This window comes from Carassius carassius, chromosome 8, assembly GCF_963082965.1.
Source record: "Carassius carassius chromosome 8, fCarCar2.1, whole genome shotgun sequence".
NCBI classification, from domain to species: domain Eukaryota; kingdom Metazoa; phylum Chordata; class Actinopteri; order Cypriniformes; family Cyprinidae; genus Carassius; species Carassius carassius.
In genome coordinates, this window is record NC_081762.1 from 7613516 (window position 1) to 7636373 (window position 22858).

The window sequence follows — 22858 nt, forward strand, 5'->3', positions numbered from 1 at the left end:
TTTTGATAAATAAAATAAAAAGCCTTGATGAGCAGAAGAGACTTCTTAAAAAAAAAAAAAAAAAAAAAAAAAAACTAACAGTAGTGTGTACATATACATACAGACTTGTAATGTTTTTTTAAAGAAGTCTCTTGTACGTCTGTGTGTGTGTGCTTGTGTGTATGTGTGTATATATATATATATATATATATATATATATATATATATATATATATATATATATATATATATATATATATAATAGAGAGAGAGAGAGAGAGAATTTATAAGCTCTAAAGTCTTTTATAAGGTAGAATTTGTGAGTATAAAATGTTTAAAATATTTGTACGATTATGTCCAGAAAATCAAGAGGCAGAAATGTTGAGAATCACTGGAATAGATCATAAACAACTGTTCTTGCCAGTATTAGTTGATAACGTTGAATAAATCTTGAAGTATCATGTCTGAGTTTGTGAAATATAAGACTATGTAAGTGTCTCGAGATGTGTTTGTATTTCTTAGCCTAATTAAACAAAGAAAGAGAATGTAAAATTAAATATTTAGTCTTCACGGACTCGTGATGAAAGATGATCTACAGAGATGATCAAATGAAAGTGTTGATCTTTATCTGGAGGGACTGTTTTTGTAGCTGTTTTGAGGTTTTGGCTAAATTACAGGACGGCTGGATAACAAAGATATCCAAACGTCTTTGTGGCATGATGTTGAGACATACTAGAAAGAAACACAGGTGGTTTTCACGCTGTTTGCTTAGTCATTTTTAATTTAAACAATGAAGAATATATGTCATTTGCCATATTAGACATACAGTATACTGCATTTAATGAATTTATTGCATTTTCATAGTCAGGCTAAGTGTCTTTCATGTTTTTGTTAGAAATAACGTGCCAAACATCAGTTTGTATTCATTCATGTCCTCAATATGAGCACTTTCCCAAGGTCCTCTTTGATTGAATATAGGAATATGTTCCTTTATTGTTTTGATTGGCAAAGCCTGGCTCCGTATGTTGTGTCTCCTGGGGAAGTCATGTGATCATTTGCAGCCTTGCGAATGCCGTCCTCTTGTTCAGTCTTTGGTAAATAGCTTTGCCTCCGCTCCCTGTGGCCAAAAATAAACATTTGGTGGAGCTTGGTGTGTAAATGAACCGAAAAGGTGGAAATGGATGAAGGCTGTGGCGGGATGTTCAGCTCTTTGATAATCAAGTTGCTGCAGTCTGGTCTTTTTCCAGTCATACATGTTTTTTTTTTCCTCCAATAAAATGTCCAACAACGATTTACAAATAATTAAATATGAATTGATATTTGCATATATACACCACAACATTGCATTTTGCAGTCAACAGCTTTTGTACATTGGTGATGATGTTTTGTAAATCCATTCTCGTCGTGGCTTAACTCCTCAGGGCTGATTTCCTCTCTCTGTCTTTGCTCTGAAAAAAAAGAGAAAATAATTGATTAATTATAAAAAAACGTCAGGTTCAATTTTTTTTTTTTTGTACTCATTATCATTATTTTTTATCATTTATGTGATTGCTTTTATTCAAAATTTTACAAATGCTCAATATTTATTGATTTTCAGATTTTCAGGAGTTGTTGACTCTTGAGCATTCATGTCGCCGTTCTCCCTGTGGGCTGGTGGTTTGGCATTAACACGCCTGCTGTTTTTCTCCTATCACCTTTCCATTTGCGGTAGCATGCACACACACACCTGGCTCACATATCCCAGTTTGCTTTGCTTAGAACAGGAGCAGATGGAATGGCAATTCCTATGGCCCCCATCTGATGTAGGCGGAGTTTCTAGTCAAAACACTCAACCTTAACTGATGAAGTCAGACAGAATCCCATTTGAAAATAACCCTGACCCTCAACGTTTTCCTTTCTTTCTTTCCCCCAACAGCCCCTCCTTTAAATTCAGTGCCACTTTAAAGTCACCAGCACTCTGACTCCAGGGATCACTTATGGCCAAACTAATAGGATTTTGCCTACATTTGCTTTTCATATCCTGTCTAACACGCCGTAAAGAAATTATTATTGCTGGAGCTTACGTCCAAAGGCTCAGATTGATCGTATGCTCCCCTTGGTCTGAAGTCCTTTATAAACACATTATTTCCAAGTACTTTGAGGCAGGAAACAAATCACAGCAAATTCTCAAATATCTTTATATCAATAAATTGGTGTTCACCTCCTTTTTTTTCTTCTTCAGGTGGCTGCAGTGCTCTTAACACAAATATTTGTCTTCACCTTAGGTTGACGGCTTTCTGAAGATCACAGTGAGACTGTGTGTGTGCTTGCATGTGTTTAGACGTGTAACTCTAGTCTCTCTGTGGTGACATGACAGGTAGATTATTAAAACCAGGCTTGTGTTTGCGCTAATCCCAATATACGAGTTTGGGACCCTTTGCATGCACCATTTACACTCTTTTGATTGTTTTTATAGTGTTCGGGAGTATTTGCACAGACCTTATTGCTGCTGCCCACAAGGGAAAGCACTAGTTTCCCTTCGTTTATGGTTATGAAGCGTACCGCCCCACCTGTGGTAAATGATGACCCATTTCCAGCCCAACTTTAATTCATGTGGCTTCACTTTCCAGAAGGTATTGAAGTATTCACATTTGGCGGTTTTATAAGAACCCGCTTTTGGCCAAATCTTTCAGGATTCATTCGAATGAAACTGCAGTTTACGGAGGGAAAAATGTTGGCTCTATAACGTGCACTACTAACACTTCAAATAATTTCATATTGTGTCAAATGTTTGGGCTCCCGTTAGAGCGAAAGACTCTAAACTCTTCCATATGCTCGTAATGAGAGAAGTCTCGATAATTATGTAGAAAATATGACCCAAGTTACTTTTTATTCAGTTACCATCTGAGCAGATGCCATAACTGTGAGGAAGGCATCCCACCTGCTTCAAAAAAAGGCATTTTCTGAGTAGTAATGTCTGGTTATGCAATCTGTCCAAACCTATGTCCTCACCTGCGAGAAACCAAGCATCCACCACTAATGACTAGTGTGGTTTAGCTAAACGGAGAGGGGAAAACACAAAAATAGGGGGAATTTCTCACTCTGTCATATTTGTGGTACAGCCATATGGATAGAGTGATGTAGAAAATAGTAGTTACCAAGTGAGTTTGTGCGTGTGCAAATATCAAGAAGCAATCCAAGATGAAAATAAATACAGATAAAACTGCCAGATGCATCAAAAGGTGAAAAAAATGGTTAGGGTAAAATCTATCATTTTTATATAGACACAAATCTGTTTGAGGCTTGAACGTCTTAGCAGGCAAAAGTAGCAGTTTTCTGCCGCACGACTGTCTGCGTTTGATTTAAACTTCCATTTTGCTCATTCGCTGGAGAATCTCGATGCAGCTGTCTGTTTCGTGTCAGCTTGCAGATGCTTAACGAAAATCCGAACATTTGAATTCCGTTATACCTCTACGTCTTTCTCCTAGTGTGTGTGTTTTTTATTTCATCTTTCTCTTTCTTTAGAAACAATAAAGCTGTGCGTCTTGGCTGAGGGATACTTTCACGGCGTAATGAGCACTAAGTAGGGGTAAAAGAGACGAGTGCGGTTTTGGAGAGCGCAGACCTACTTCTGAAAGTGCACTACAAAGGCAAGGCCCGGTCTGTTTCAAATATCTGCCTGCCACTGGAATCCTGAAGACATGGGCGTAATTCTCAATTGGACTTATAAAGATCTATCATTTCGTTTTGTACGGATTAAGGTTATGGTCTGAAATGGGAGTGTTGGCCTTTGGCCTGTTGTTGTTCCTAACTCTGTGGTTTCTGGGTGTTTTCTATGTGATTTTCAACAATAGTTTAACCACAAACAGTTTAGTAAATAAAACCTATATGTTTCCATTATAAATTTGAGTTATAATGAACTCTTATTTTGTACATTTGTTTCAGTCTTTTATATACAGTGTGGCTTGTGCAATATCAAATGTCTAGGAATTAGATTTGGATACTTATTAGTGTTGTCACGATACCAAAATTATTGTTTCGATACCGATACCTAGTCAAGAATTGCGATTTCGATACTTTTTCGATACTTTTCCTGAAAAGGGAAAATACACTCAAATATCATTGCTGTGCTTTATTTTAAAACCGGGACAACATTCTATTGTGTCAGTTGTGCAACCTTTTCTTTCAGAGTTGAAAACTCAGCCAGTGAGCTTTAATGAGCGTCATCTTTAGCTCGTGAACAGCTCTGTGAACTGTTTCATCCTGTCAAAGAGTGAGTGAGTGTGAGTGAAGTGACATTCAGCCAAGTATGGTGACCCATACTCAGAATTTGTGCTCTGCATTTAACCCATCCGAAATGCACACACACAGAGCAGTGAACACACACACACACTGTGAGCACAAACCCGGAGCAGTGGGCAGCCATTTATGCTGCGGCGCCCGGGGAGCAGTTGGGGGTTCGATGCCTTGCTCAAGGGCACCTAAGTCGTGGTATTGAAGGTGGAGAGAGAACTGTACCTGCACTCCCCCCACCTACAATTCCTGCCGGCCCGGGACTCGAACTCACAACCTTTCGATTGGGAGTCCGACTCTCTAACCATTAGGCCACGACTTCCCGTCGAGTAACACAAGAGTTACTCAAGATGTGACGGAGCATGTGATTTGTTGAATGTAGTGAACCCATAAGCCCTTCACTGCACGAGATCGAGAGATCTTCTCATTCGTGAATAAGTTGAATGAACTGATACATCTCGTTCGTGAATGAAATGAATGAGTATTCAGGGTCAGTGAGCCAAGCATGTAAATCTCAATCAGCAATCAGCAGATACAAAGCGCAGTTATAGGTGCTGTGCAGATACGCTCATATTTAGCATACAGAACATAACTCCACGTTTAATCCCCAATTAATGTGAATATTATATATGAACTGTCTGACCAAACAAATCGCTGTAGTGCTTTTTTTGCTGCTTGCATGAGGAGAAAAAACACAGACGTCCATAGGGAGGCACTGGAAGCGTGCGTTGCACACACCAACATGAAATACGTCTCTTACAAATCTGGAACGCAGTCATTCTTTGAAGTATCGATACTAATAAATTTAGGAATCGTGACGTTTTTCATTTCCGAGAATAGCGATACTTTTGAAGTATCGGTGCACCGTGCAACACTAATACTTATAGATGCTCAATGAGAGAAAATTTGTGCTTGATCGATATAGAGAGAGAGCAACAGTGGCCGATGTCGAATTTGTTAGTAATGTTGAGACAATTTAGCTGAGTACATGAATTGCACACAGACCTGTTTATATTTCATTAAAGCTCAGATATTTTGTTGCAGAAAATGATTAATAGCAGCTGATTAGATCAGTTTGACTTAAAAAAATTGGTCTGCTAATCAGTTTTTGGGATTTACAAATATAAATATTCTTCATTTTCGTACTTGGTGTTTTTCTTGCTACAAGATAAATCCATTGAAATCTTAATTTAATAGTCTTAATGCTCTCAGCTTAAAGTGCAAAGATCGCCGTGTTCCTTTCAGAAATCGGTAAAAATCCTCCTCTGAAAGATTTACGAAGGTCAGAGCAGGTTGCATGTCGTGCTTGACAAGGATATTAATTGGGCAACGAGGAAGCGACTAAGAACAACACAGGATGTGAGAGTGAAATACTGAGGTTGGTGCACGGCTACTTGGGGGAAAATACCCAGCAGCAGATGTTCCCTAGATTCTCATGGCCTGATATATAGATCACGGACCATTTACATTTGCATATTTATGCCTCCCATTTGCTCATTTGTCATAAATCGCCCAAACTAAGTTTGTCGTAATTCACCCGTGTGGTGCAGAGTATCCACGGCAGAATCAGTTGCTATCTTTTATTGTTTATTTCCTTCGCTACAGACTTTACTTTGAAAGATCCAGAAAAGAAAATGTAGCTCAGTGGCTTCTGGAAGCACTTCAGGTTTTTGAGGATTAAACACACGTTGTGGTGGTGAGATACCCTGACCAAAAATGCTCTTGTGTCATGGCGGAGTGTAATTGTCTTGAGCGTGTGTTATATTTCAACCTCTGACAGTTCTTCGCCATGCAAGTTTAAATTACAGTTTTCCCCCTGTTTTTGGTTTGGTGTCATTGTATTCCTCACAGCCAGAGTGTGATTTACGGTTTTATTTTTAATGTGCTGTGGTGTTAGCTCCACGGGCCAAGGTCAGTGCAGTCACGCTCGCCGGGGAAGAGATGGATGATGTGTTTGTATATTACCTGACAGTCTATTTGTTGATTGGATATTTTCCGTTGGGCTACATTTAATCCGATCTTTCACTGCATCTGTCTATGAGGTCATGGTAGCAGGGCACTCTGTAACAGAGATATCGCCCTTGATGGAAAAGGACATGTGGATGAAGTCATAACTCAGCTTCAGAGCGCCGAGGACGGTTTTCAGTGACAAACATTATCTTGGGGAGGCTGAGAATTACAACACTGATTCACTAAAAGACGTAGTTGGCCGGTGTAAGGCAGAATATCTGAAACCACTAGTTGATCATGCCTTGGAAAGCATGTACGAAATTACGCCTTATAAGCTTTCTGTTGAGTTATAAGTTTTTGCAGTGTCAGATCTAGAAATAAGGAGTACACTCTTAAAAATAAAGGTGTTTCACGATCCCATAGAAGAACCTTTTTTGTCTAAATAATTCCACAAAGAACCTTTAACATCTGAATGAAGGTTCTTCAGATTGTAAAAAGTTAAGAAAGAGATGGTTCTTCAAAGAACCTCTGACTGAACTGTCCTTTTTGGAACCAAAAATGATTCTTCTATGGTATCGCTGTGAAGAACCTTCTAAGCACCTTTATTTTTAAGAGTCTAGGTTTTGTGAATATATGCTACTTAGATGTGGCTAGATTTATAGAAATGCTTTGTAGAAAGGAAACAAACATTTACAACTACTTGTTTAAAAGGTAATCTTCAAATTTATTTTGATAGTATTTGATACATCCCAACTTTGCCTCAAGTCTTTGCCCTCAGTGACCTTACTAGCAGAGAATGATTTAGACCTGCTTTTATCCCCCCTAAGGTTCAGCCGTATTTCACATCTCTGTCTGTATTTCTTCAGCTTGTTTGTGGACTTTAACACATCCAGATCTTTGCACAACCTTAACGACGAACACCTGTATGTGTCTCACTCACCAGTTTCCTCTGGTTGCTGAGGCAAAACGTGCAGATCTGTTTGGGCTGCGAGTTCTCCGAGTCCCGGTTTGGCGAACCATGGTGGTGGTAATAGTTTGAAGTCGAGGGCCCTCCGCTGTGGCACGGCTGTCCGTCCCCACAAGCTTCACCCACCAGGAGCACATTTCCAAGGTGGGAGATGTAACTGGATGCCAACCGCAAGGTCTCGATCTTGGACAGCTTCCGGTCAGCAGGCTCCGTGGGGATGAGAGTTCTCAACGCGGTGAAGGCCGTGTTGACACTGTTGGTGCGATCCCGCTCCCGTGCATTGGCTGCATTGCGTTGACGGCCCTCTGGCAATGGACCCATTGTGCCCGTGCAGTTGGGTGGTGACCCTATCAGCCGTCCACCACCTCCTATGCCAGGTTTCCGCTTTCTTCCAACTTTAATGTCGTACCCTGAGGTGTCCAAGCGAAAAGACCGGTCGTCTGAGCCTGAGCTCTCGCTGCCATTTTCATCGTCCTCTGACATCATTGAGATCTCCGAATATAGGTATCGGCTGGGAGCCGGTCGTACCATTGCGAAAGACATTGCTGAAACCTCCAAACCTCTCCACACAGATCTCAAATTTTGCTTGCAAGACTCTAGAGTACTTAATGCATGGATCTCTTAGCTTCAGAACCAATCCTGCACTTGTTTGCTCTTTGGATAGTCCTCTAGTACAGTTGCACTCTGGTATTACATTTCTTTGCCACTACGGACCATTTGAAATGAGTTTTTCTTTGCCTTCAAGACTTGGAGAATTGATCCTGAAGGGTTGAACTTGTTGTTTGTCCTCACTCACATCCCATCTGAGCTGAAATCCACGTCTTGATTCCTCACATACACATGCACACTCCTCCTGCGGCTCTCTGTCTCTGTGCAGCGCTGGCTGTCCCCCCTGAGCAGAGACCCACGTGTGGTTTCTCTGAGTGTTTCAGTATGGTTGTGCTTTATAGGTTGTGGGAGTGCCTGGTATGATTCCTCCCTCTCTCACTCCCTCACTCTCTCTTTCTCTCTCTCCCTCTGTCCATCCCTCTCTTTTACTGCTTATGCAAATACACCAGCTGGCGGCCCAGGCAGGGAGCAAAGTGGTTCTATACAGCTATCAACTTCAGCTTTTTTAACTCCCAGTTAATAATGGCCTTTCTTTTTTTCTGCTTGCTTGCTTTAGTGGTTTGAAATCGTTTCTTGCTTTCTTTCTTTCATACTCATTTGCTTGGTTCCTATCTGACAATAATCATTTTCTCGGTCACATTTTCCCTCTGCTTGCTCACATTCTTGGTTGAAGATTTTAATTTCCTTGCTCGCTTTATTCTTTATTTCTTTTTCTTTCTTTCTCTCTCCTTCCTTCCTAACTGATTTAAAATTCCAATTAACCTTTCTTCATCTTTTTCATTTATTTACTCTTTTTCTCCTTTCTTCTTTTACTGAATTTAAATAATTATTTATTTTTTGCTTTTGTTTATATTTCTTTTTTTAGAAATTTTCATAATTTCTTGCTTTCATCCTTGCCACCTTGTTTGCTTGCTGTTTTTGTTTTGACACCATTTGCTCTTCTATCTTTATTTACCCGCTGCCTCTACCTTTCACCCTTCATTTACAGTTATACTGCTTCCTAGAGGGACTATAACACTCCAGGGCTTCAACTGTAGATCTGTAAAGTTTGGGTCATTCTTTCACCCATTCTGCCCTCCTCCCCCTGAACTCTGTTACCATTACCTTACCTCAGTGGTGGTTTTACAGAGACCCTTGTGTCAGAGTCTGATCTTCTCAGGGCCGGTCTTTTGCAGTGAGTCTATATTCCTGTGGTTTGTCTTCCACTCTGAGTCAGTGACTGTCCGGTAGTTTGATAAACTGTGTTGTCCGTGAAGATGAGTGGGTTATCTTACACTTTAGTACATTGCCTGGACCAGTTTAGTCACGGAAGGGAAATAGCAATATAACATCATCTAACTGAAACATAACTCAGATTGTAGCACCTGTTCTTCTCTTAGTCATTACCACCAGTCACCACTTTATGATGAAATGAAGATGATTCCTCTGAGAGACAGATTTTGGTCATGTTGTGTTTTTTGAGAAAAGTATATATTGGATCTTTCTGAGTATAACTTTTAGGAAATTTATATGGTCTTGCTTAGCTTAACTATGAAAGTTTGAAAAGGTTGTCTGAACTTATTATATGTTCTGTCACGCTTTTGTAACTTTATAGCTGCAAGTCATTAAAAATATTGTTCCCAAAACATATCAACTTGACTTTACCATCCTTATAGGTTTCGTTGAGGGAAAATTGCACAAGACCAGCTTGCTATTTATTCAAGTTCAGGCCTTTTCTCATCCTAATGTTTTATTTCTGTTGTATAGGTGAAGTGTAAAGTGGCAGGAGATAAAAAAACAAAATATGTTTTCATACAACGCAACCATTTGATGGATTAAAAGTGTACTCCTTGATGTCATTATAAATTCAGCTCCTATTTACCCTCTGGAAAATATGAAGATATGAATGGTGGCTTGTCATTTTTCCCCCTTCATTTTCTCTAGATTTCATATTTTTGACATCAACTCAAGTCTAGTCTGGCGGCATAACGATGTGGTTTTCGTACCTTTTCTCTGCGAATGACGGCTTGAGATGGAGATGATGAAAACGAAATTTTGAGGACGTGGTAAATCCATATTAATGCCATCTCATGTTTAGTTTTATTTGAACCGCAGCGTCATTAATAAGTGATGCGAGTTAAAGGCCAGACAGGATATCTGATTTCCGGCGTTTGCTCGTGGTCGAAACCACAGGAGAGGCGGATCCTCTCAAACACTCACTTCCATCTTTTTGGCTTCATTTTTAATTCGTTATTTGTTGTTAATAGTAGCGATATGTACTTTTTGAGCTAGACTGTACAGTCTTTTCCTTTTAAAAGGGAATTTATGAATTAATTCATTCCCCAAGCGGTCATTTGCAACCCATCGTCATGAAAAACAGGGATATAACACTTGAAACTTGCGTTCTCCTTAAATTTAAGATGGAAAACGTTCCCAGTCTGTTGAGGCACGAAGCCTTTGTTTCATGTTTTCATTAATGTAAATGGTTTTGTTAATGGCTGCTGTGAGCGAAAAGATTTATATTCCTCTGAGTGGGAGAGCACTCTTTAATTTTATTCTTGTAAAAAGGATTTTTGACCTGGTTTAACTAGCAGCAGTAAATCACTAGTTGAGTTTTTAACACAATTGTATTGAAATAATGTTTTCCGCATGTCGAAACATGTACGTTTATCCGGTTCTGAATGGACTTTTGCTCCTCTTTTCAGTTTTTATTTTTTTATTTTTTTAGGGCAATTGGAATAAAACCTTAAAGATGTCTTTTTTCCTTCTTGAAACCAATTTTGAAGTTAAATGGCTTTACCAGTCACTAGTCAGACATATTCACTCCCCAGACTAAAAAGTATCAGTTGCACTTCTGCAAAGATGTGTCTTCATAAAGAGGCGAACAAAGGCTTCGCTATGAAAGCGTCACTGTGAAGTCTCAGAAATTTGTGTGCTTGCTTCTTTTGCAAATTAATCATTCTTTTGAATCAGATTTGGTTTGAACTGATTTGCTTGGTAATTGTAAATAACTTGACTAAGAAATAGGTTTAGGAGTCAAACTGTGAGGTGAGTGAAATATTAGAGTCATAACACAGTATGACTATATGAAAATGTAGTAACGGTGGCTCTTCTGAACATGAATGGTGAGTTGAATCAGTAGATATAATTTAAAATCAACCATCTAAATGAACAGATTCACTAAAATCCTTTGGTTTTTTATGTTGTAAAGCATTACCGATACAGTGAAATATTGAAAAAATTTATTTCACAATTGTATATTTATATTTTAGATCCTTACAGTATTGTTCTCTACAGTATTGGTGTCAACAAGATTGTTTAAAAATGTTTTTAAAAGATGCTTCTTACGCTCACCAAGACTGCATTTATTTGTTTAAAAAATGGGGTAAAATCAGTAATTATGTGTAATATTATTTACAACTTAAAATAACTGTTTTCTATTCAAGTATATAAACATTTTTTACTATATTGCTATAATGCAAAACTGAATTTTCAGCATCATTACTCCAATCTTTGGAGTCACACGGTCCTTTAGAGATTATTGTAATATGCTGATTTTCTTCTAAAGAAACATTTCATATTAATATTCAACGGTGTTGAAAACAGTTAAATATTTTTTTACTAATTTTTTCGAAATAATTTGATTAATAGAAAAGTTGCATTATAAATGTCTTTTCTGTCACTTTTGATTAAATTAATTTAATTAATTAAATTAATCTTTGCTAATTAAAAGTATGTATTTATTTATTTGAAAATCACACTGACCCCAAACTTTTAAACAGTTGTGTATATTGACTTAAGAGAAAATAAAACCAAACCACATGAGAGAGAATTAAACTCATCTTGTTTCAGATTTTTAGTCCCTAATGCATTGCGAAATATTGAATCATGACTTGTATAATATCTTGAGGTTGTTTTGCAATAACTTCCCCTTAAAGAGTTATTTCATTACTCTTATTTATTTTTTATTTTTTCTTAACTTGAAAGTTCTTAAATGTATTAACGTAATGAGATGTACTTTTGTCCTTTTGGTAGATTAAGGGATTGGTTTTTCTTTTAAAAGACACGTTTTTAGGCTTATATTTAGTAGAAAAGTAAGTGCATTTGTCACTGTACACTGTAGAGAAAGATGCTCATTCAACAAAGCATTTATGTCTTTTAGTGTCACAGTCACGAACGCAATGACACGGTTATATTTCTTTCCAGACCCCAGTTGTGACCTTTCAGTCATTAAAGCAAGAGCTCACCGCGGCGGTCCGTATATCCCGGGATGAGTCATTAAGGGAACCGGGTCGTAAAGTGACGACATTCATTAAGGTCGAGTGAGACCACAGCAGAGATGGAATGTTTCGTTACCTCATAAAGATTGACCTCTGGGGTAACGAATGACAACGCTCGTTATCTGGCCATTGGCCTGCTTAAAGCGGGAGAAACTGCATCCCATCTGACTGCCATTAGCTCCCACTGACCTCCTCCAGTGCTCTGCGACATCTAATCCAGCAGAAAAATGCTTTCTGGGCTCCGATCCTCTCAGGCCGCAGGGTTTTTGGTGTTTGGTTAAACACCCGGGGTGTGCTGTACTGCGATCGGCTAGTCAGATCCTATCCGCTTGTCTGTACGGGTCCAAAAGTGCCCCTGTATCGCTTTCAGACCGGCAGAGACCGCTTAATCTAAGCCAGACGTGATCCTGTTCGCACACACGCATACAGGACCTGCTGAAGTCACGGCGACGATGACTTCAGTTAATTTATTCAGAAGAGAAGGCGGAGCCATATGAAGGGAACAAATAAAAGCAATTAGCCTGGCCGAGGTCTTTGTTCTCATTGCTCTTATTGTGACTTTTCCGTTGTTAAAGTGCTCCTGTTCTTTTTTATGACGTGTTTTCTCTCGGGTACATTTACAGTGCATAAAGCTTATAAACAGGTTTGTTCCATTGTATTATGAAGGCCGGAAGACCTAATTGAGAGCAGTCCATCCACACATGCATGTTACACTCGTCCACTGACTCGCAAAGCTCTTATTTTAACATTTGTTCTAGACTAAGCTACTTTTTTGCCTGCAGTTGAACACTTTTGTTGTTCAGTATTATTTTTGGGGGAATTGGGTTATGAGGTTACTGTACGACTAGAAACCAGAAGAAAAGGGATTGAACCTTGATCTTTACATTTCTGCATATATATCTCAAAGTCCTCTTAAGTCTAAGCCAGTACAATGCAATAATGAATTATGCATATTTTTTTACTTTATTTTTTTAATTTTGAATAACTGTTTGTACTTCATCACTTGTTCCACATCTTTTTCTGTCGTCATTTTCTCGTGTTTGCTTTTATTGACGATTTAATATGGTTTTTTACAACTCGAAATGAAGTGAGCAGCAAATGTGAAAAGTGCTGTGTTTTGGAGAGCTCTTTGGGTCCCGCTCAGTTACTCATATTCCTTGCTGGATGCTTGCATTTGGGTATTATTCCATGATCATTTTCCAATTTAGATTTTTCCAGCGAGCTGTTAGCGGTGGATGTTAGCGGCATCCTAATGGTCTGCGCGCAGCTGCCACTCACCCACATTCGCGCACGGGGATGCGGTGCGCTAACACGTCTGCACGCATTCCTGCTGCAGACGCATGGCCTGTTTGGATGGACCTCATGGAAAGTGTGGATGTGGCAGCGTTCCACTGCGGAGTTTGAGTTTACTGGGATTATAAATGATCCCATTAGAGGGAAATGCAAACCTGCATTTGTGGGGAGGAGACGCAGGCTGCTCCGTCTGCAAATGGCTTGTCGCTCAGTGGCCCGTGCCGAGTGGGTAAGCCATGGAACTGCTTCCATAAATCCCATCTTAAGCAGTTCTCCTGCCCGGTGCCCATCAAGAACCAGCGTCTACTCGTGTTAAACGCTCTGCGTCAAATCAGCACTGCTGCTGGAAAATATTCTGTGCCAGCATGCAATCATAAATCAAGTTACTTAATGCACCTAAACACGTTATTGAATTTGAAATGGCCACGTTTTTTAATTTCAAGCTAGGTTTCATATATTGCCCCTGGAGAACTTTACAGATTAATTGACATTATAAATGCACCAGTTTTGAGAGGGTGAGTCATCGCTTCTCAAAGCAAACTGCAGAAATGTTCAGGTGTTTCACCACCAAGGACCTGCTGGTTTGCAAAGGAGAGTCAGATCTGTACACAGCAACCATAAAATGTTTTGCAACCTTTGTGTATTTGCTGTATCTCTGAATGCATTAGAGCTGCAACTAATGATTATTTTTTCTGTCGACTAATCTAACAATTATTTTTTCGATTAGTCGACTACTCTAACGATTATTTTTATTAAAATAAATTATTAATCTAGTGTTCTTTTTTTGATTAGCTAATGAATCCTTTGGATAACTTTACAAAAAATATAAGCACAACTTCTAATATAATATTTCAACCTTTTTTCATTTTTTTCCAAAAAATACTTAAATGTGGTTGAAGTTTTTACAGTATGTAAAAAATGAAGCAAAGAAAATTATTTTACGATGGTAAATATGAGTTAACGATAGCGTTTATAATTAAACCACAGTAGCCACAAATTTACAGTTGTCTGAGATGTCATGTAATGTTCTTTAGCATCACAAACCAAAAAATGTAGTCAGGGTTCTGCTATGGTTTATTTTCATAATAGGTAAACACAGGTCACAAGTTAACACGATCACATTTCCTTGATTCAGCAGCTGCACGATGTGAAGTCGAGAGTCCTGTCTTGAATCTAGAGATCTGAAGCTGATTCGGTGTAGATCGGTAGCTCGGTGGTTCGTGACTGTTGTCTCGCGGCGCGCCGTCTTTTAACGCTTGTTCGAAACCCGCGCCAACACAGACTTTATTTTTTTTGTTTATCTTACTTCAGCCGCTACGGGTGATCATACCAATAACTTGTAATCCTTACAAGAATATCAGAATCATGCAATGAGCAAGTCTGCGTTTATTAGACACTTAATATCACCACATCAGAGCGCCAGTATGTTTTCCTTTTGTTTTTGTGACAGAAGCCGCCATTACGCGAGATGTAAACAGTGTGACGCACTAGAATGCATCAATATACTGTGGCGAATTTCTTTTTGTTCTTCGATTAGGGTTAAAAAGAAGCTTGCAGCACTTGAGCAGCGGTTCACTATTAAGCCGAAAGGCTGCTTCTCTTAAGGTTTCTTTTTATCCCAACTTTTTGGGACTGCGTCTGTCAGCGTTGGTGGTCAGTCAATCTCTTAGTGAAAACAAGGGGCTCGTCGTCCCTCAGGTCTTTCACTTCCATCCATCTGACCGACGTACAGGTGCTGTATCCCCCCCCCACCCCTGCTGCCATACGCCGAGATCGGCCTGGTCAACCAGACACATCCATAAACGTCTGAAATATCAAACACACTTTCCTAATAACCTTCTCTGCCTGTACAAGGACCAGGGACTCCGACCGCAAGCCCTGCAGTCGATACGCCACATCCGTAACCCTTCCTTCAAGCTGTTTAAGGCATTATCAGAGCCTGGGTCTAATATCTCTGCTTTTAATAACGGTCCCTTTTAGGTGGCTGTTTGCTTTCACCAACTGTCATGGGGAAACTTGGCTGCCACCATATCAGTCATTCCGAAATCATCGCTGTGCCACAAATGTGCTGTTTGTATGGATCTTTGGATGTCGACATCACGATTAGACACTCGCCGTATTGGGCCGTCTGGACATCTCTGTAGATAAGTTGAATGAAAGCAAAGTGGCTTGCAAAATAAAGCAGATGGACTCGTGTTGATCTGTCTGCTCGTGGTCGGCCAAGTGTGCTGTTACAGACGTTCGTCCAGCAGGGTCTGACCGCAGCACATCCGTTATTACAAAACCTGCTGTAGAGAACACTCATGGTGAACAAATGGAGTATGGTTGTGTACACGATTTGATTGATTGATTGATTCATTCATTCATTCGTTATTTGTTTATTCTTTTATTTATATTCTTTAATTAATTGTTTTATTCATTTTATTTCTTTTTTATTTATTCATTAATCCATTCATTGTATTATTTTTGCATTAATTTTGTCCATTCATTTATTCAGTCATTTACATTCTTTTATTTAATCTTTTTATTTTATTATTTTATTAATTCCTGAAGTTTGTTTTATCCATTTATTCATTTATTTTATCTGCCTGTTCTTTTGTTCATTATATACTTATTTTTATAAATTTTTGTAAGTTATTTTTATAATTTTTATTTTACTTATTTTCATAGGTTATTCTTTTATGAATTGTATTATTCTTTAAGGTTTTGGCATGTTTATAATACTTTTTTATTTATTTTATTCAAGTTAATTTATATTTATTTTTTATTTTATAATTTTAATGATTCATTTTATTTTTTTATCCATTCATGTATTTATCCATTCACTTTTATTCATTGTTATTTGTTAACAAATTATTTGTGCATTGTTTTATTTATCCAGTTTATTTACTTAAGTATTTTATCATTTTTTTTATTCATTGATTTACTTTTATTTTTTCAGTTTGATTTATTTTATTAATTTAATTTATTTACCTATTATTTTAAATCAGAATTTTTTTTATCATTATTAATTTAATCAGAATTAATTATCTTATTATTTTTTTTATAAGTTGGTTAACTTCAAATTGTTCATTTTTGTTTGTTTATTTACTCATTCTTTTATTCATTCAATTACTTTTATTTTGTCTTGAGAAATCTGATGTCACTGATATTATTTACTTATATTTTAATGGTTAACTTTGTTTTATTTATTCTATTATTCTTTTATTCAATTAATTCAATTGTTTATTATTATTTCATCATTACTGATGTTTGCAGGTTGTGATTGGCATTGTTGCATACAGGCAAGTGGCTTATGTGCATCTTATGAGCTCCTGATGTTATTTAATGCATCTTAAACAAATTTTGCCATTATCAAGTGTGTCATCAAGTGTAAACATTAAAACTGATCTGTGTTGAGTACTTGCAAACAAAAGAGGAAACTGGTATGTGCAATGGCTCAGAACCTCACATTAAAAAGTCAGCTGGTCCACCTGAAAAGCTCATTGGTGCCCAACTGCTGGTGAATATGACCTGGTAAAGGACAAGAATTCACCAGCTTGAATGGGTAATAACTTGCAGTTTTCTGCCAGCCAGACTGGCCCCAAATAGTTGCTTGAAAGATGAGTCACAGATGTTTAAGAGCAAATAGTGTGACACAGTCCTTCGATTGAAAGCAGACTCTTCTTTTTAACTCTTTTCGAGAATATGTATATATATTTTCCCCCGCGCTTCCAGGATTCGTTCAGGCAGCCGAGTGGGAATACTTCACTTCCAGGCATGAGGTTTTCACTCCAAAAACAACTTCCAGTCAGTGCTCCCGAGTGACAGCATGCTGGTGGGATGCTTTGCGCTCTGGCTTTGAGCACCGGAGCCAAACAAGAAATGCGGAAATAAGAGTAGAGGAGATTCTGAAGCTGCAGTAATGCAACAATTCTGCACCTTTTTCAAGCGGCTCACACTCACACATGCAAGCCTGACCTGAATCACACTTACGGACACTGGGAGGATGTAACTTTCTCCCATGAGCCCATTCTGCTCGATTTCACATGGCAATTGGCCTGTAGGCCTGACTCACTTTGGCAGCAGGGTGACGTCGCATTCTCACTAAGCATATGATTTCCATTCTGTGGAAAGATGCCTTGTCTTGTGTCATTATTCCCGTGTGTTTTTTGCCCCTGTTAGAGATCAATGTTTTCTGTTTTGTGTCAGGAGGCAGTTCTCTGCGGCTTGGAGCCGACTGCTGGAAATGGGCATTTGAATGCTTTGATGCATTTGGTAGCAGTGAGGCTGTCTGCTCTTTCCTTCTGTCTAGACGGCCTCAGGTTGTTGTCAGAATTTAAGAAAGTGACTTTGAGTAATTTTGTTTGTTTCAGTGTAAGTAGTGGTGGGTTCCCTCATGATGTAATGCCCTGTCAGACAGACCCACTGGGTATTTCGGGAACCTGGCAGGAATGTAGCAGTAAAATTGAAGAGACATTTGCATTGAGAAAGAAAAGTGTTTATTTTTGTGATTTTTGTGTATATGGACATATATTTATATTCATTTTATACGTTTTTTTATTTTTTATTACACATATAATCATAAACGCATAACATGCTTTACAACAATATAAATGAATATAAATGATATATATTAGATGTAGATATATTTTTTAAATTTTATTTTTTATATACATTACAGACCAAAAGTTTGGACACACCTTCTCATTCAAAGAGTTTTCTTTATTTTCATGACTATGAAAATTGTAGATTCACACTGAAGGAATCAAAACTTTGAATTAACACATGTGGAATTATATATGGAATTATATACATAACAAAAAAGTGTGAAAAAACTGAAAATATGTAATATTCTAGGTTCTTCAAAGTAGCCACCTTTTGCTTTGATTACTGCTTTGCACACTCTTGGCATTCTCTTGATGAGCTTCAAGAGGTAGTCACCTGAAATGGTCTTCCAACAGTCTTGAAGGAGTTCCCCGAGAGATGCTTAGCACTTGTTGGCCCTTTTGCCTTCTGTCTGCGGTCCAGCTCACCCCTAAACCATCTCGATTGGGTTCAGGTCCGGTGACTGTGGAGGCCAGGTCATCTGGCGCAGCACCCCATCACTCTCCTTCTTGGTCAAATAGCCCTTGATGCCTTGAGTGTGACTCTACAATTTTCATAGTCATGAAAATAAAGAAAACTCTTTGAATGAGAAGGTGTGTCCAAACTTTTGGTCTGTACTGTGTGTATATATATATATAGTACAGACCAAAAGTTTGGAAACATTACTATTTTTAATGTTTTTGAAAAAAGTTTCTTCTGCTCATCAAGCCTGCATTTATTTGATCAAAAATACAGAAAAAAATGTAATATTGTGATATATTATTACAATTTAAAATAATTGTTTTTAAATGTATTATACTTTAAATTATCATTTATTTCTGTGATGCAAAGCTGAATTTTTAGGATCATTATCACATGATCCTTTAGAAATCATTCTAATATGATGATTCATTATCAAAGTTGGAAACAATTCTGCTGCTTAATATTTTTTCAGAACATGTGATACTTTTTTAGGATACTTTGATGAATAAAAAGTAAATAAAAAAAATATATACACTACTGGTCAGTAATTTGGGGTCAGTAATTTTTTGTTCTTTTTTTTAAATAAAATCAATACTTTTATTCAGCAAGGATGTGTTACATTGATTAAAAAACTGATAGCAAAGAAAATATATTATTAGAATATATATTATTAGATTTTTTTTTTTTTTGAATAAATGCAGTTCTTTTTAACCTTTTATTCATCAAATATATTAGACAGCAGAACTGTTTCCAACACTCATAATAAATCAGAATATTAGAATGATTTCTAAATGATCATGTGATAGACTGGATGTTACATGTGACACTGAAGGCTGGAGTAATGATGCTGAAAATTCAGCTTTGCATCACAGGAATAAATAATTTTTTTAAAGTATATTCAAATATAAAACTATTATTTTAAGTTGTAATAATATTTCACAATATTACTGTTTTTGCTGTATTTTTGATCAAATAAATGCAGGCTTGATGAGCAGAAGAAACTTCTTTCAAAAACATTAAAAATAGTAATTTTTCCAAACTTTTGGTCTGCACTGTGTATATATATATATATATATATATACATATATATATATACATATATATATATATATACACTCACCTAAAGGATTATTAGGAACACCATACTAGTACTGTGTTTGACCCCCTTTCGCCTTCAGAACTGCCTTAATTCTACGTGGCCCATATTGATAGGATAACATCTTGCAGTTGATGGTGATTTGTGGGATGCACATCCAGGGCACGAAGCTCCCGTTCCACCACATCCCAAAGCTGCTCTATTGGGTTGAGATCTGGTGACTGTGGGGGCCATTTTAGTACAGTGAACTCATTGTCATGTTCAAGAAACCAATTTGAAATGATTTGAGCTTTGTGACATGGTGCATTATCCTGCTGGAAGTAGCCATCAGAGGATGGGTACATGGCGGTCATAAAGGGATGGACATGGTCAGAAACAATGCTCAGGTAGGCTGTGGCATTTAAACGATGCCCAATTGGCACTAAGGGGCCTAAAGTGTGCCAAGAAAACACCCCCCACACCATTACACCACCACCACCAGCCTGCACAGTGGTAACAAGGCATGATGGATTCATGTTCTCATTCGGTTTACGCCAAATTCTGACTTTACTATCTGAATGTCTCAACAGAAATCGAGACTCATCAGACCAGGCAACATTTTTCCAGTCTTCAACTGTCCAATTTTGGTGAGCTCGTGCAAATTGTAGCCTCTTTTTCCTATTTGTAGTGGAGATGAGTGGTACCCGGTGGGGTCTTCTGCTGTTGTAGCCCATCCGCCTGCCATGTGATTGGCTGATTAGATAATTGCATTAATTAGAAATATATATATATATTTGTATATATTAAGGATGCACCGAATTTTCGGACACCGGAAATTTTCGGCCGAAAATGGCATTTTCGGTTTTCGGCCGATAGACTTTTATCACCGAAACAACACGGCCGAAATGTTGTGATGACGCAAACAGAAACCGCGACCTGCACGTGCACCTGCATAGCGCAGACCACGAGCTCCCTGCGACATTCACTTCACACCAGTGAGAACATTCTCTCTCTTCTTATTCCTTTATTCGCAGCACTAAAGCGTCTCCTAACAAAGAGATTAAGACGGACCACGAAGTGATAACAAAGAAAAGTAGAGTCTGTTAGCACACGTCTCACTGAGATCTTTTCGGATCCTCTGCATTTCATCGCGAATGTGCTTGATCCGCGTTATAAAGACCATTACTTCGATGCAGAAATAAGGCAGCGAGCACGAGAAATGATCCAGGCCGCGCTGGATGCGGAGAACCCGCGTGGAGACGGAGAAGCTCCAAGCACAGGAGACAGATCAGAGCGCAAAAAAAGTCTTGTGTCTGCACCAGATGAGGGGCATGCACCCTCGTTGTCTGATGTGTTCAGTGGAATTCTGCAAGAAAGTGCCTCAAATAATAGTGATACGTTGGCTATTTTGTTCTTAGGCTACTATATATGTGACATATATATATATATATATATATTTATATATATATATATATACACACACACACACATACGTAATATCAGATTGTAGCCATTTTTCTGCTAGATTTTCTGCTAGATTTCTGGTTTAATTTGATAAAAGTTAATTTATGCCCTGGCCCTATTTAAATACACTCTCTCAAATATTTCTCAAATGTCAGGCAGATGACAAGCTCAACTGCTCAACAGCTAGATGGTTATCTGTCTGAAGTCCCCATCCCCAGAAGTGATAACAGTCTTGCCTACTGGAGAAGTAATGCACTTTCTAAACCTACAGAGAAAAATTTCAAATGCACTTCACCTAAATGCACTTTGTTTTTATGAGAGAACAGTTAATTTTAAAAACTTTCTGCAGACCAGTAGGCCTGTACATTGTTATTTAATATACACATGAGTGGGATACATTTTTAGTTTGAATTTTATTTTAATACTGTGCATTGTTGCAATGTGCTTAATAAATATTTGCATAATTTGTAATTATGTATTTTTATGTTTTTTTTTTTTATAATTTATGTAATTGTAATTATCTTTGAAACTTTAATATTAATTTATGCAATTGCAATGTCTTAATTTTTGTAAAGTTAGTACACGGTCATAGCAATAAATGCAATGGTACTAATAATTGGCATAATTTCTTTCGGTGTTTCGGTTTTCGGCCTTGGTTTTCTCTTTTTCGGTTTTCGGTTTCGGTGATTTTCATTTCGGTGCATCCCTAGTATATATATATATATATATATATATATATATATATATATATATATATATATATATATATATGTATGTATGTATATATGTATGTATATGTATATATGTGTATATGTATATATGTGTATATATATATATGTATATGTAAGCAGTGTAAGCAATAAGGTACGAGAAGCCATGCTGTATTGTGAATAAAAAAAGGCACTTATGTACGATGCAAAGCAGGTCTCAAGTACCTTTTTGCTTTTATATAATGGTTACCACACTTTTAAAAATCATTTAAAACAAAAATGTATATCTTGATATGTTACTTTTTTGAAGCAAGTTCATTAAATGCTGTCCTTCCGCTAAAAAATAGTTCCTGACAGCAACCGTGAACGGCTAGAAAATGTTCCGAACATGCCATAACTTGTCCTTTCACTATTCCTATCAACAGATGTTTCAGGAACTCTTCAGCCTCAGACAAATCCTCTTCATAAACTCCTGGTCATTTCCATTTGTTCCACTGCACATTTATGCACTATCACACCATCTACGACCACACGGATCTGTTTTGCTAAGTCTTGGAAAATATACCATCACTTCAAACGCGGCATATCCGCTCTGGTTTACCCCTGCATGAGGTAAACTCCAGACTAGTTTAAATACACATTCTCCTTTATTCAAACAAACAGTACTTGCTGAATCATTTTGAATAGTGTTTGTTTTGCCATATTATTTCGATCTCGACCTCATTACGAAAAATGAAGTCACAACTTTTCGCAAATTCCATGCTGCAATTCCAAGGATGTTCCCACAGCCAAGGAATTCCGCTACCGTGAGGCAAAGGTCAACAGTGTCGAGGAGCGGAAAATGTGAGGCATTCTCTTGAAAGTCAGACCTGCGGATTTTCCTTCAGCTTTCTTTTGACAGCACCACCAACTTTTATTTTTACCCACAGCTCTTATGGATATCACGGCGACAACGGCCTATTTTTCTCTGTTATTATTGGGGGTTTTCAGTCACACCATGAAGTTATGGGAAAGAGTAGTGGAAGCCAGGCTGAGAGAAGAGGTGACCATCTGTGAGCAACAGTATGGTTTCATGCCGAGGAAGAGCACCACAGATGCCATATTTGCTTTGAGAACGTTGATGGAGAAGTATAGAGAAGGACAGAAGGAGCTGCATTGTGTATTTGTGGATCTAGAGAAAGCGTACGACAGAGTGCCAAGAGAGGAGCTGTGGTATTGTATGAGGAAGTCA

The 22858-nt window shown here is 37.9% G+C and overlaps 2 protein-coding genes across 2 annotated transcripts in view; one reads left to right on the forward strand and one right to left on the reverse strand.

Moving 5' to 3' along the window:
* Positions 1–22858, forward strand: part of LOC132145113 (ribosome biogenesis protein bop1-like) — a 78314-nt gene that overhangs the window by 25538 nt on the left and 29918 nt on the right. The gene's annotated exons all lie outside the window — the stretch shown is intronic.
* scxa (scleraxis bHLH transcription factor a) lies at positions 743–8092 on the reverse strand. The gene is made up of 2 exons (XM_059555200.1): positions 7142–8092; positions 743–1427 (listed from the first exon to the last, which is right to left on the reverse strand). Exons 1-2 carry the CDS (start codon positions 7709–7711, stop codon positions 1389–1391), a joined length of 609 nt encoding a protein of 202 aa, XP_059411183.1. The 5' UTR covers positions 7712–8092; the 3' UTR covers positions 743–1388.